Source organism: Octodon degus, unplaced genomic scaffold, assembly GCF_000260255.1.
Source record: "Octodon degus isolate 3935 unplaced genomic scaffold, OctDeg1.0 scaffold00228, whole genome shotgun sequence".
NCBI lineage: Eukaryota > Metazoa > Chordata > Mammalia > Rodentia > Octodontidae > Octodon > Octodon degus.
Window position 1 is genome coordinate 3,105,516 of NW_004524804.1, and position 14,913 is coordinate 3,120,428.

General features: G+C 42.6%; 1 protein-coding gene across 1 annotated transcript in view; it reads right to left on the bottom strand.

Moving 5' to 3' along the window:
• The window catches only part of Fstl5 (follistatin like 5), a gene marked incomplete at its 5' end in the record, with an annotated part of 578,391 nt that overhangs the window by 175,766 nt on the left and 387,712 nt on the right, over nucleotides 1-14,913 (bottom strand). The window contains one exon of the mRNA XM_023705749.1: nucleotides 9,749-9,869. Within this exon, the coding sequence (XP_023561517.1) occupies nucleotides 9,749-9,869 (121 nt within the window). The remainder of the gene's footprint in view (nucleotides 1-9,748; nucleotides 9,870-14,913) is intronic.

The following is a 14,913-nucleotide window of genomic DNA, read 5'->3' on the forward strand; positions in this document are numbered from 1 at the left end:
TGGAAGACTAATACCAGGTTTGAAATGGAGATTTTCTTTATCTCGTTCTCTCTCTCTCTCTCTCTCTCTCTCTCTCTCTCTCTCTCTCTCTCTCTCTCTCTCTTTCTAGTGTGGTAGTGGGAGAAAAATTCTCTTAAGGAAGGTGTCCCTAGAAGTTCAGAATATATTTTAGTCATCTTGTTAATGAAAGCCTTGGTATAGGCTAGTAATCTGACAACACAGCAGAGTGGAAAATCTCAGGGTAGACAACATAGATTCTATATGGGTATTCATGACTTTAAATGAATGAGGAACACCTACCATTTCTTTATGTATCAGTGTTTACAAAACATTATGGAGTCATAGCTATGTACAAAGATATTTTCTAAGTGCCTAAAAGAAATGAGAGTGAGAAAAGAGATGGAGAGTGAGACAGAGGAAGAGATGGAGGGAGACACAGAACCAGGGCACTACCACTGATTTGATGTTAGGAGATGCGACCTGGTGAGCACAGGTAGGTAACAAGCGGTATCAGATCTCACTCACCAGCTCCTCCTTTCCCTCTCTGCTTCTTGGCTGCTGTGATACAAGCAGCTTTAATGCACAACAGGCCTCTCTACCATGCCTCCTTGTCTAAGAGACCATAGACCATGGAAGCCTACTGAGACTGAGCCAAAATAAACTTTTACTCATTTAAGTTATAGCTAATTGAAATGGTGTCTCAGCAACAAAGAAAGCAACTATGACAAGACTTTGGTACTGGGAGTGGGGTTGCTGCTATCCTTTCTCCTGATCATATTGCTCGAAGCCCTCCTAACTGCCTTGTAAAGGAATTTGGAGAGGTCTAGAGATGCTGACTAGGAAAACTTAGAATGCTGCAGGCCTATCTTGATGAGTGATTCTGTTCAGAGCTCAGAAGATCAGCATGCTGATATAAATGTAAATGGCCAAGACCAGGCTTAGGGAAAGTCAATTCTGGTGAAAGATTCCATTTGCATTTTGCTTTGAGGCTATGTGTATTATGCTTTGCCAGAAAATTTGTTTACATTCTACTTGTCTCCTGAGACTTTGGGGGAAGTTGAGATGAATGCCAGTAGACTAATTAATCTGAAAGAGGAAATTTCAAGACAACCCAATATTTACACTGTAGAATGAGTACTGCTGTCTGCTGTCTGTGAGTCAAAGTAAATTTCTCCTCTTATAGGTTGCTGGTGTTGGGTGTTGTGTCTCAGCTATAAAGAAAACTACTAAGATGAATAATTTACCTTACTTAAGTGAATCTAATGTCCTATCATTAATGCAAGTCTAACAATGAAAAAAGCTGCCAATTTAATAGACTTGTGTTTCTGAGACACAACAGAAGTGACTGTGTCTCTATATCAAGGGTGGTAGAATATGAACAAAAAGCTATCACAGTGGTATGTGAGAAGTGTAGTTGTGAGATGGAAGTGGGCCATGGGCAGACAGACGTGAGCAGGACTCATGACTTTAAACTTTTTGTATTAATAAACTTCTTGGAAAAAGTGACATTTAAGGAAAGAACAAAAATATCTTTGGGTAAAAGGAACAGCCATGTTAGAGACCTCTTTCTGAGTTTCAAGGTCCAGAGGAGTGAGAGTTCGCAACAGCTGGGTGAGGCTTTCCTTCCTTCAGGGAAGGGTTTCAGGTGGAAGGATACAAGGGAAATTCATGTTTCACAGCACTCCCCGCTTCCTAGGCACTCAGAAGTCTGGCTTTCAACCTGAGAGATATAGGAGCTACTGCAAGACAGAAGCAGAGCAGGAATGTGACTGGACCTCTTGAAAGTGAAATTGGAGATATAAAAAAATGCAAAGCATAACTGGAAGTAAACTCTACTATTTTAAATATTTCAAGAATTTACATAAATTTGGATAGCACTGTGGAAGGAATAAATAGAAGACCAGCATTTGCATTTCTATGGCATCTCTGAAGACATTCCACAGTGACAACAAACACAAGCTTGCATGGAGCTGCTCTCTGGGCCAAAAGGCATTTCATGACCAAGAAATCCATGCAGTTAAGATCTGTGGGAGGACGTATCCAGGATGAAATGCCCTGGAAGAAATCTAGGGAAGAGGGCAACGGATGATGTGCAGACATAGACGCTGTTCTGGTGGAATGGCCCTGCATGGGACTGGCCAGGTCACCAGGAGGAGGAGGCAGGTACCTGTCCACGTATGAATGCTTCTGGACAACAGCTGTAACATTTGCATCTCTCACCCTGCCAGACCCCTCAGGGCCACAGAGAGAGCACGGGAGTGCAGAGGTGTTGGATCATGAAAGTGGAGAAGCAATTGTGGTCGGGGGTGGAATTTCTACCAAGCTGCCCTATCAACAGTGCAGAGAAGGTGTGCAGGTACAGATGGCCACACTTAGCAAGTGACTCACCTCTCCTGAAAGAAAGAGTGAGACAGGCAGAGCAATGGAAGAACAAAAGCAAAATAAATACATGCAGCACAAGGCCTACAACCTATGAAGTGAGAAAATGACTGGTGAAACTCTGGGTGACAGATGGGGTAGAGGCTTCAGAATCAGCAATCACAATGTCAGGCTCTGAGCTAGCAAAAGGCTACATACCAGCTGAAACAAGGGGCTCGCTGCTAGCTCTGTGGTCCTCATGGCACAAATACAGGTGACTCTCTTCTAGAGCTGGGCCAGAAATTGCCTATTCCCAAAGGCAGCATGAGTGCTTAAATGTTTTGTGAGGGAAGTCGCTCTCTGTCCTGGGAGCCATGAGGATCCCAAGCCCAGGCCAGAGTTCCAGGGAAGCCCTGAGCACCAGGTCCCGGGGGCCGCACAGCGAGGCGCAGAGCATGCGTGTGTCTTCCTCTTCTGGATGCCTGCTGACCCACACTACCTAGGTTCCCCTTGTACGAGGAAGTTCCTTAGCAGCCCTGCCAACTGGGCAAAAGCCTGCTGGCCACCAGAAAGCTGCTGCCAAGACCCCAATGCAGTCCTTCCCATTTTGTCCCTGCTGTAGACTGGCACAGAAGATTCAGTGGCGGGCTTCAGGGTCTGAGGCGTGACACCACACTACCTGAGGCAGGGCCCTGCTCTTGACTTCTCCAAGTAATAGGAAGCAGAGTCTCTCAGATAGATGGCAGGGGAATCTGAGCTTACAGTGAGACTGCTCCAAAACCATCTCATTTCTTCTACATTTTATGGACAGGCAATAAATAAGCCCGGAATAAACATACTGAGTATTATCTTGTGATACTGTGGTCTGTAAATAGCAAGAACTGGGCCACTATTTAAAGCCAAAAACATATTATTTGGTTTACAGCATGCAGAAGAAATAGTTTGTAATTTTACTTCAATGAATTTGAAGAGAAATTTAGTACACTGTCTTATAGTTCTTTACATATGAAATGGCAAAATATTATTCTGAGTTATTTGAAATTTTAAAATAAATACATTTTACAGCTTTAAAAAGATGTATAGTGAATACTCCAGGGGTGCAGACAAACGGGTTCTACAAGTCTTGTGAACCAAAGGAAGGCAGCTCACAAAGCCACAGTGGGGAGGAGCAGTGAGGACAGACGGACAGACGTGGGGGCTTGCAAAGGAAGCAGGCTGGCGCACCTCACCACAAGCCAGCACCCAAAGCCCGCACGGACAACGCCCTGCATCTCCATCGGCCTGGGGTGCAACGAGATAGTCGCTGGCAGGAGGCCCTGTGGAGGCTGTCCTTGGAGTGTGGGAGGCAAGAGGGTTCTTGGAGAGCCACCGCCTACACCACCAAAATCACAGGGCCTTAAGTCAAAATCAAGAATGTAAAAGGATGAACGAACAGTGTGAGGAAGCTGTGCTTGGCTCCTCTCGGGCCTAAACTGCTGGCGCAGGAGTTGGCAGACTTCACATCACCAGTGCAGGCTTGTAAGGCCAGGCTGGCTTGCCTTCCGCCCTCAGTGCTGGGAGGAGGGGAGCCCCGGGTTTAAACCCAAGCCAAGCTGCACTGCTTAGGGTGCCTGGCCAGAGAACCTCTGGGAAGCCCAATCTCTGGGCTTTTATTGCCTCGGAAGGGGAAGAGGAGAGTAACACGGGAGGGCTTCATTGCCGGGAGCTGGGGTGCTGCTGCTGGGAAGGCCTGGCCTGAGGGCAGGAAGGACCCTGCCCCAACCTGGACCAGAGCCGGAACCCTAGGTGCTGTGGACCCTGGCCATATATGAATTCACTTTGTTAGCCACTAAGGTGATGTTTTGCTGTCCCCGTGTTTGCCCATTTTAAAATAGATCCAAACATTGAAGGAGAAATATAAGGAAGTGCAATACAGACATTCTCTAAGACCAACAATTCTATGCTAAAATGTTTGACATAAATAGGGGGAAAATTCATTCAGTACCACTTAAGGGCTTAGAGAGAATTTCAACGTGAGCACAGCAGCGGCATATACGTGTGTCTACTGTGAATACGGACGCTGTCAGCCCAGAGCGTGTCATCAACACTGACTGACTTTTAAAAATATCAGTCTGTATCATAAGCTTAAGATCTAAAGACAATTGCCTTATGTAAAAAACAAAAGAAATGCACGAAATGAATTCCACTGATAGTCACATTCCTTTGATTTATGCATAATGTTTTCTCAAGGAAGAGTTCCAAACCCTCTCATATTTTAATAATCTAATTTTTGCATTGTTAGAAAAGAAACAAGTCTATTGATAGACTTTTATTTGGTTGGCTCCCTGGGTAGGTTATTTAAATAGCTTTTGCATTTCAAAAACACTCAGAAATTCCATAGTCTTTTGGCATTTTCAGGAATTATTATAGCAATCAATATATTTTATTTCTAGTATTAAATGATAAGTTGTTAACATGAGTATTTTAAATTGCACATAAAACTTTGACTTTCTAAAAGTCTCTTAGCCTTTGCTGAAAGTGTTAAAAAGAAAAAAAAAGAAAGTAAAGCTAAGTTTCAAAGATTTATTGGGTCCATAAATGTGCTCTTAATTGGCATTTCCCTGCACTGCACCAAGTTTCCGGTCTTCCTCACCCCTAGTCTGTGTCTGTTCTCAGCCTACAACATCCGAGTAATCCCAAGTTTACTATGCTTGGTTATACCAAACATATATCCCAACCATCATGCCCAGCGCAGAATACCACAAAACCAAAGGAAAGGGCAGTGCTGAAAAGCACTGTATTAGGGCTGCTTTTCTGCAACTAAATGCTGTTTCTAGGTTTTTCAGTATAAAAAGTCATTACTCCATTATGAGGGTGTACTACAGTTGGTGTCACCTGTCCGGTAAAGCCCAGGTGAACATCAGTCACTCGGGTGCGGGACAGAACCTCCAGACTGATCCCTTCTGAAGTGACCTTTGTTCTTCCAGGTGCCCTTGCTCCGTGTCCGGCTTCCCCATATCGTACCAATATTAGCTGAATAGCTATACTTGCAATCCTATGGCTGGTTCTAGCTCAAGACACACTGTGCCCACATTCTGACTTCGCTGTATGGACTGCACCTGACTGAGGGCCTCAGTGGCAGTCTACTTCCCAGACCCCTCCTGTCCCTCAGAAGCAGTTTCTGCTCACCAATAAACCTTTCCTACTCTAACCTAACTTGTCCTTTAGAACTCATTCTTTCATTTCAGGGGCAGAAACCCAGCATATCTGATATCTGGCAGCTTGGGAATTATATTTTCCCCTATATCACAACCACCCCTTTATGTGTAAGGAAAATATTTTCTTATCTTGAACTCCCACTGCTTGGATCTCTGGACAGCAGTTGAAAGGTAATGTCTCCTTAACCACCTCAGAATTCATCTTCTGCTTTGTGGTCCAGCTTCCTCAAACAGGCTTATGCACTGCAAGTGATCCCTGAGATGCAGGCATTGCCTTCCCTTCTGTGAAACCAGTGCAATGCACTGAATGTTGACCTATGATGGACGAAGCTGAAGAATCATTAGGAGTCCATACCATATTTCCCTGTATTGCCAAGGCCGACACTGGAAAATTACACCTTGAAGTCAAGTTGAGCTCCCTACACACTTAGGAAACTTTAGAGGGTATAGACTGCTCCGTATTAATTTGGATAATTGTAAGGACTTCTTACAAACAGAAATTGCCAGATGCCTTGAGAACTATTTGGAGCAAAGCTGTCACCTAACTTTGTCCCTGTACTTCATCTACAAATAACTGGCCATCTTGAAAAGGCTAGCCAACTTCCCACTCCATGTCACATTTCTCACAGCCTTGGCTCTGTGCTTCCTCCTACCTGCTCTGTGCTCCCTCCCACCTGCTCTGTGGTCCCTCCCCCCAGCCCTGTGGTCCCTCCCACCTGCTCTGTGCACCCTCCCACCTGCTCTGTGCTCTCTTCCACCTGCTCTGTGGTCCCTCCCACCTGCACTGTGCTCCCTCCCACCTGCTCTATGCTCTCTTCCACCTGCTCTGTGGTCCCTCCCACCTGCTCTGTGCTCTCTTCCACCTGCTCTGTGGTCCCTCGCACCTGCTCTGTGGTCCTTCCCACCAGCTTTGTGGTCCCTCACACCTGCTCTGTGGTCCCTCCCACGTGCTCTGTGCTCCCTCCCACCTGCTCTGTGCTCTCTTCCACCTGCTCTGTGGTCCCTCGCACCTGCTCTGTGGTCCTTCCCACCTGCTCTGTGGTCCCTTGCTCCTGCTCTGTGGTCCTTCCCACCTGCTCTGTACTTTCCTCTCACCTGCTCTGTGGCCCACCGAGGTAACCACTGTATCTGTAAAGTTCATTAACTTCCCTCCTATTTACTCACCTGACAAATGAACTATTTGTTAGGCCCAGATCTGCTGGACTGCCTTCCACTTTGCAGTCAGAGCAAGGGTGGAAGCATACCAATGCCCACCGCCTCAGTGACCTCTCAGCTCAGGTCCTTATGCCAGGGACACGCTGCAGCTTTCATGGCCCTCTTGCTCTGTGAGATAATCATTTCCTATCTTGTCCTCTCCTCAGCGCACTTTATTCTCACAAACTCTTCACTGTCAGCAAGTCCTCTTTTACTGAAATGCAATCCAAGCGCTGCCAGGAGATTGTCCTTAATCCCCAACTCGCAGCACGTTTTCCCAGTCTCTTTGCTCCTTCCACTGACAAGCTCTTTGTTCATCCACTGAAGACCAATTCTTCCATTTGTATGTGAAGGCACATCAACTTTTTAATTTAAGTGTTTTATTATTGCGGTTGCCCATTTCCTCCTGTGTTATCTGCTTTTCTCATTCCTGGATTCTTTCTGTCACATGAGTGCCTACACTTGTGAGTGTTCCAGTCTCCCTGGATGCCACGCATGGGAACTATGGCAGTTACCGCCTTACTTGCGGCTGATGTTCTCCTGCACCGGGATAACACCAGAGCCATTTAGTTCCTCACTCCACTGTCTCTTATTTTCCTTCAGCCATAACTTTCTTTCTCATACTTGAGATACAGTCATCTTACAAAGCACAACACTTGCGTACATGTACTAAAAGTCTGCTGCTTAAAATTGCACCCGCCCTTGTTTTCTCTCCAGCAGTGCTGCTGCCGCTGCTCTTCTCCCCAAGCCCAACTCTACATGAAGGCCTCGATGTCAAGGAATTCAGCGTCCACGGACTCAAGGGAGACAAGCTTTACTAGCTGCCAGAGACCTTTGCAGAGATCTTTAGCCCAGCAGAGGGGAGGAGCTACAGTTTGGATAGGGAGTCACTGTTGACACTGAATTCCTTTCAGTCAGTGCATGTGTAAACCCTGGGGGAGGGCGTCTGTCAGAGGTGCCATTATCCTGTATTCCATCTTCAGAAAACCTGAGATCGAGCACATTGTCCCGGACGGCAGCAGCGTCACAGGAAGGAGCCATGTGTGCTGCATTCCCCAGCGCTCCCCGCACTTGCCTCGCCAGCAGGAAGCCTGCCCTGGACTCGGCATGGAGAAAATCAAGAACTGTGCTTTTTTAAATTTTCAAATGATATGAACCATGTAGTTTTAAAAAAATATCAAGTACTGAGATGAAAAGAACTAGAACAGAGTGTGAGGTTAAAAGAAAAGAAGAACTATTAGCAATAGACTTTACTAGAGAATTTCTGTAACTATCAAAAGAAAGCACACATGAGCACATTAGACTCGTCAAGGCCAGAAGTTGGTAAACAGTCACCAACAAAAATGGCCAGACTAGTCTTCACAGTTGCCCTGACAGGAAGCATCCCAATGTAGACTCGGTAGTCGCAGCAGCTGCAGCAGTCCAGCTGCTAACGACTGGTTCCGCACAGCCTGGCTGCCTTCTTCCCTGATTTCCCTGAAGCTGAGGTCAAAGACTTCACCTGTCTAACGACCTCCTGGCTTTGCCCTGGAAACCAGGGCCAATCTGCTTCTGTTGAGTGTTAACAAGGATAAACATGAATCTCTAATATTTTAATATTTTAAAACATTTTCTTAATCAGTGTGCAGGGCAGGGTTTGACCCCCAGACCTCTTTCAGTCATCTGTTAATTTCAGATCCAAGGTTCTGTCTTCTGGCTTTGTGCCCACTTGCACACTTTCCTCAAATGTATGCAACAGCTCAGAGTGTAATCCACGTGCATTAAGGTTTTCTAAATGCAGCTTTGAGTTTTTGCTTGGTTGAACATTTGACTTTTCACCAATAATTGCATAACTATTAACTTGATGAAATGAATCTCAGTCTCCAAACTGTTTCTTTTTTTACCACAGTGAATCGTACAAACACATACTAACTACTTTCTTTAAATTCCTTAGGCTCGGTTTTTTAAAAATTCCATTCCTCTTGCACACACACGATATTTTTCAATGAATGTCAGACATAACTTCAAAATATATTCCAATTGGACCACTTCCATATCACCCCACCATTGCCACTACATTTTCAGCAACTGCTCTCTCATCAGAAAACTAATATAGTTCTTAAATGGATCATTCATTTTAAAATCCATCAGAATGCATTCTCTGATATACTGATCCCTTTCTATGCTTTGCATTAGAGTTATAATTGAGATCCAGATATGTGCTTAAACCCACAGGGCTCTGGGTGATCTTATCCCACCCTACTTTCCAAATTCATGATCTGCTACTCCCCTCTTCATGAAAATCACACTGGCCATCTCACTCTTTCCACAGGAAGGTGGGCACATTTGTTTGTTTGTTTGTTTTTCTTACAGATCAGAGTATGTAAACACATATGACACAATCAATTGTGGAACTGATGCAGTGTTCATTAGCAAATCATATTGTTGTGGGAGTGACAGCATATTTAATGGACATCATGACCGTTAAATAAGCCATCAACAGTATAAACTTTGCTGTATATAACTAATCATTTCCAGGGCTGGAGAGATGGCTCAGTAGAATAAGCGCTTCCTTGGCAAGCACAAGGGCCTGAGTTCAATCCCCGGTCCCAAAAAAAAAAAAAAAAAAAAAAAAATTAAGCATTTCCTACAACATCAATAAGACCCAACTAAACACATGATTTGATTAAAATTTTTAAATTGCTTTTGAAGTTTCTAAAATCTGTTTTGCAGAATTGTTGATACACTAAAAAAACTAATTTAAATTTTGTATAGTTTTCCAATTAAAATGAGCTAGTCTAATTCTTTTATAATGACAAAAGTATTACTTATTCCTAATTCATAGTGTATATTCATTTGGGCACTTTTTTATTTAAAAGGTTTTACACAAATCCCAAAACAAAGTTAAAAGTTTTACCAAAATTTAAATATGGAAGCTATGCTCTCTGAATGTCAAGTGAAGCAAAAATTTTTAAAAACCCACAAAGCTGAAAGGGTTACAGCAGTGCCACACTGCTTACCATTCACTTGGAAGATGTGAGTCTGGTAGACGTTTTCGTAGCCGTCTGCGTAGCAGGTATAATTGCCCATGTGAGTGGTGGTCACCTTGGTAATGTACAAAGACCCATCATCTCCAAAGTCCTGTGGAAAATTAAACAAAGTGAAATAAATGTGTTGGCATTTTCAAACTTTCACTGTATTAATAAGCAAAACAGATACACTAAAATATTGTTTTAAAATTATCAAAATAATATCATTGTGAAGGTCCTTGGATTACCATTTTTCTAAGATATCATTTGTTTAAGAGGATATCACGCATAATACAGATTTTTCATATTTGTTTGAAATATGAGTTTATATAAGTCAATTTCCACATATTTGTTCTAGTTTAGTTTATATTCTTCAGATGAATAAATTCATAACATGTTTCTGTCTTATATCTAAAACAAAGAGCTGGTGACTATGTTTGTCACACAGTAGGTGTTCACTGATTTTTATGTTATTTAATTATATATTTACCAAGAAAAGCAGGGACTAAAGTAGTCTGAGCCATGTAAAAAAGTACATAGCTTTATCACAGACCAGGACTGTCTGTCTATCTGTCTTTTTTCTCCTTTACTATGAACCGAAACAAACACTTCAATATGCATAAGTGTATACTCTATACTACTCGCCAGGATATATTTTTTGAAGCTTAGAGACATTCAGGATGAGACGGCCATACTATTTAAACTTTCGGGAAACAAATGCAGAATTGTTTTGGAAAGTGAAAGAATCACACAGTGCTTATCAAACTCAAACCAAGAAGGAGAGTAAAAACCAGAAAAATCTCTTCCATAAAAGCCTGGGGAAAATATTCAGAAATCCCTTTTTTTTCCTAACCTCTGGAAATGAATGCTTCCACCAGTCTGCGTTATATTTTTTAAACTTTTCTTTAAAAGAGAGTACAAAATAGTATTAAAATAGAAAAATTATAAGTGATACAGAATTTCACTTAGGAGAGTAATCCAACTTTCATAGTATTTATTGTCATGCATAGTGTTGTCTTCTAACTAATTATTCATATTACCAGATACATGCATGCAAAATTGGATGAGGAAAGAAATTAGTAACAGGAAAAGGACAGACAATTGAAAAAAAATAAGACAAGACAAAGTAAGCACTACCCGCTCCTTTCCATTGACCAGTAGAAGTACAGTTGTCCAAACTCCTGCTTATGTGCATGGATACAGTGCTTTCTCACACTCCCTTTCCTGTCTCAACTCAGTAACCCCTCTGAATAAGTTGATTCCCTTTTCCCAGTATCTATTGTACCCTTCAGATTCCATTTCTTCTCTAACGTTCTTACGCTAAAGAGACTACATGATGTTTGCATATGCGGGTCTGATTTATTTCACTTGAGAGTATGGTCTCAAGTTAATTCACTTACTGACAAACTGGAAAAAATCACAACTGACAGTCTCTCCAATGAAGACCTTCTATCCAGAACATATAAAGAATTTTTAAAAAATCAGGACCCCCAAATTCAAAGACCCAATCCAAAAATGGGCATCTGAGATGAAATACACTTTTCAGATGAAGAAATACAAATGGCTAGTAAACATATGAAAAAATGTTCAGCATCACTTGTCATATGAGAAATGCAAATTAAAACAACACTGAGATTCCATCTCAGCCCAGGAAGAATGACTGTCATCAAGAAGTCAGCCAACAGCTAATACTGGAGGGGGCTGTGGAGAAAAAGGAACCCTTCTCCACTGTTGGTGGGAGTGTAGACTGTACAACCACTATGCAAATCAGTGTGGGGACTTCTTAAAAAGCTAGGGTTGGACATCCCACTCAAGCAAGCTATTCCCCTCCTGGGTATTTTTCCAGAAGAGCTGAAACGTCATTCCACAGTGATGGCTGTGCACCTGTGTTTACAGGGGCACAATTTGTCACAGTTAAATCCTTGAAGCAACCCAGATGCCCATCTACTGAGGAATGGTTAGAGAGGTGGTATTTTTACACAATGGAGTATTATTCAGCTACTAAACAAGATAAAATTGCATCATACTTTTTAAGTAAGTACATGGAACTCAGTGAGAATGGAAAGAAGTGCGACTTTAGCTGGGCTTCCGCCTCCAAGGGACAGCCTGTGCAGACCTCAGCACCCGCAGCCTTCACCAGAGAAGATGCAGGCAGTGCTGGGTGGGGTGGCCCTGCCTTTTCTGGAGTGGTCCCAGGTGGTGAGTGTGACAGTTCTCAGACACTTACATTTTCATGACTCTGGAGCACAGTGTAGACTTCCCTGTGTATGAACAGCCTGTCACTAAAGCCTCATGGAAGAGCAGTGGTACCTGTCTTAACATTGCCACCTCCTGCAACAAGAGACCATGTGACCAGCTGGGGACTAGGATGGGAGGATCAAAAACCAGAATAAGACCTGAGCCAAAACTAAAGCAAACCAACCAAACCAAAAAGTCAAAAACAAGCAAGCAAGAACTAAAACCCTGAAAAGGAAAATGGGAACTGGAAGTCTACAGACCTATCTGCATGTGTCACATAGCCCTAGTTGAGTGGGAGGCCTCACCAATTTGCAGGATTGTGCACCCATGCAAGAAGTCTTGAAGCCCTAAAATCTCATCATCTCATCCATGAATAACTTCAGGCTTTGCACGAGCAGGCAGTGAAGGCCAAGGCTAGTTGTCAGCTGCCTGTAGGAACGTTGATATGTACCTCAAAATAGGAATAAAGTACTTACAGCAGAGAAGAGTATGCTGACTCAGTCATGTAATCAAATATCTGTACAGTCTCCATTTCACTGTTAAGAAAACTGAGCAACAATTTTGGGGATTTAGTGGCTACACACAGCAAATGCATGCAATAGAAGAAGATGAGACCTAATCAATATGGCAAACTTTTTTTTTCTTACCAAAGGACACTATGGAGAAAAGGAAAAGATACCTGAAAAACTGGGCAAAAATATTTTTTAAATCATTTTTGTGGTAAAAGTTCTATGTCCAGTTTATATAAAGAGGTATTACAATCCAACCATGAAAAGAGACTAGTTCAATTAAAACAATGGGTGAAGAATTTAAATAGACATTCTTTCAAAAGTTTCAAAAACAGACAATAAGCATATGAAAAGATGTGTAAAGGAAATTCAATTTCATGTTCACCAGGTTGGCAAAAATAAAAAAGAAGGAAAGTAATAATCCTTTCGAGAAGAGAAGGAAATGCTGGAGCCATCAACAGTGCTGATAAATATTAAGTTATGCATCAGCTTCAGTAGACAGTTCAGCAGTCCCTCCCAAAGTCAAACAATTGTTGATGACTAGGAGCTGTACACTGCTCCTACATGTATACCGAAAGAATAAAAACCTCTTACACACAAATTGCATGCAAATGCTGACAGCTACACTTAACGGTCACAAGGTGAAAAAATATGTAAGTGTGCACCACATTGTGTTTATTAACACAATGTGTTATATCTACACAATAGAATATTACTTGGCAATAAAAACCAAGATGATACTGGTTTATATTATAGTATAGATAAGTACTAGAAATGCTATGATAAATGAAAAAAGCCAGGTTACGGAGTTAGGTCACACATTATCAGTTCAATTACGTGAAATGTCCAGTGGAGCCATACCTACAGACAAGTAGGTACCATGCATAGAGACTTAGGGGTGAGGCTCGGACAACGACTGCTAGAAGGAGCCATAAGCCATGGAAGAGTGATAGCTGCAGTGGCTACACAAATTTGCAAATTTGCTATAAACCACTGAGCTGTATAATTATTATTATTATTATTATTATTATTATTATTATTGCTGTACTGAGGATCAAACTCAGGTCCTTGCATTTGCCAGGTAGGAGCTTATGCTGCTGAGCTATCTCCTCAGCGAGCTATGTGCTTTAGAATGGTCTCTTATGTTGTGTGGGGTATATCACAAGAAAATCAACTCAAAATTCTTACATATAAAAATCTAATGCACTATAACAAAACTCTATGTCATTTTGGCTAATGGAATCTTTATTCAGCATGAAATAATGATTGATAAAGAATGATTGGCACATTTATGTTACAAGGAGATTCTTTTGCATTTCAAAACACAGCAAGCACGCAAAGATATCACTAAGCCGCAAATGATCTATGCAAATGAGCTAAAGCAATGTAAATTGCTAGTCATCAATAAAATCATCTTTGGAGATGACCTCTCAGTGTCCTGAACTAGAAGACTGGTCCCCGGGGAGGCAGACAGGCAAGGGTGGGCCTGGTGGGAAGCCCTTGGGTCATCACTGTGATGAGGATGCACTGTGGTGGAGGCGGAGCGAGACGGAGGAGCCCTCCAGGCGCCCGGATTGGCCTGCTTTCACTGCCAGGACCCTGCAAACCCCTCACCAGGCAAAGTGCACGCCCTGAGCCCTGCAACGCCCAGAGCCGAGAGCTTAGTGAGCCTCCCTTCCTCCAACGAAGCCTGCCACCAATACTCTCCGATAACTCTAAGAGTTGTGTGTTTACTGACTCTTCCCACTTTTAATTTTGCATTGCATGTTTCTAGTAGATACTAAAATTCTTAGAGTTATGTAGAATATTTATGAATTTAAATCGGGTATTCATTTTAAATTCTTTTGGTAAAATAGCTCATTTGTCAGTATCATTTGCTCAAGGAAATGTTTCCCTGACAACTATGTTTTTTAAATCTTTAAATCTGTATAATCTCATAGCGGCCAATGACTTACCGATGTTCACATAACAGTGCTCCACAAGTACACAGTGCAAGTTGGTGACTTTACCTGGATATAGTATGTATTAGGAAGAGATTCTCGCTAAGGATACTATAGATTCAAATCAAGAGAATTACTATGAGGCTAGTGAATCACGGCTTAAAAAGTGATAAAATGTTGTAGTAGAAGGAAAACAGGGAGGGAAGAATAGAGGGAGAGAGAGAAAAATAGTAGACAAGGAAGCAAAGAACAGTAGCAGGAGAAGCAGGAAGAAGGAAGAGGATGAAGGAGACCGGAGATGGGGGAGAGGAAAGAGGCAACATTTCCAGGGCCGGCCAGATAGCTCAGCAGATTAAAGGGCCTGCAAGCAGGCGCAGGGGCTGGGGGTGCACTGAGGCAGCAATTGAGACTGGGCGTGGTGGCGCACACCTGTAATTCCAGCACTTGGGAGGCTGTAAACAGGCAGATC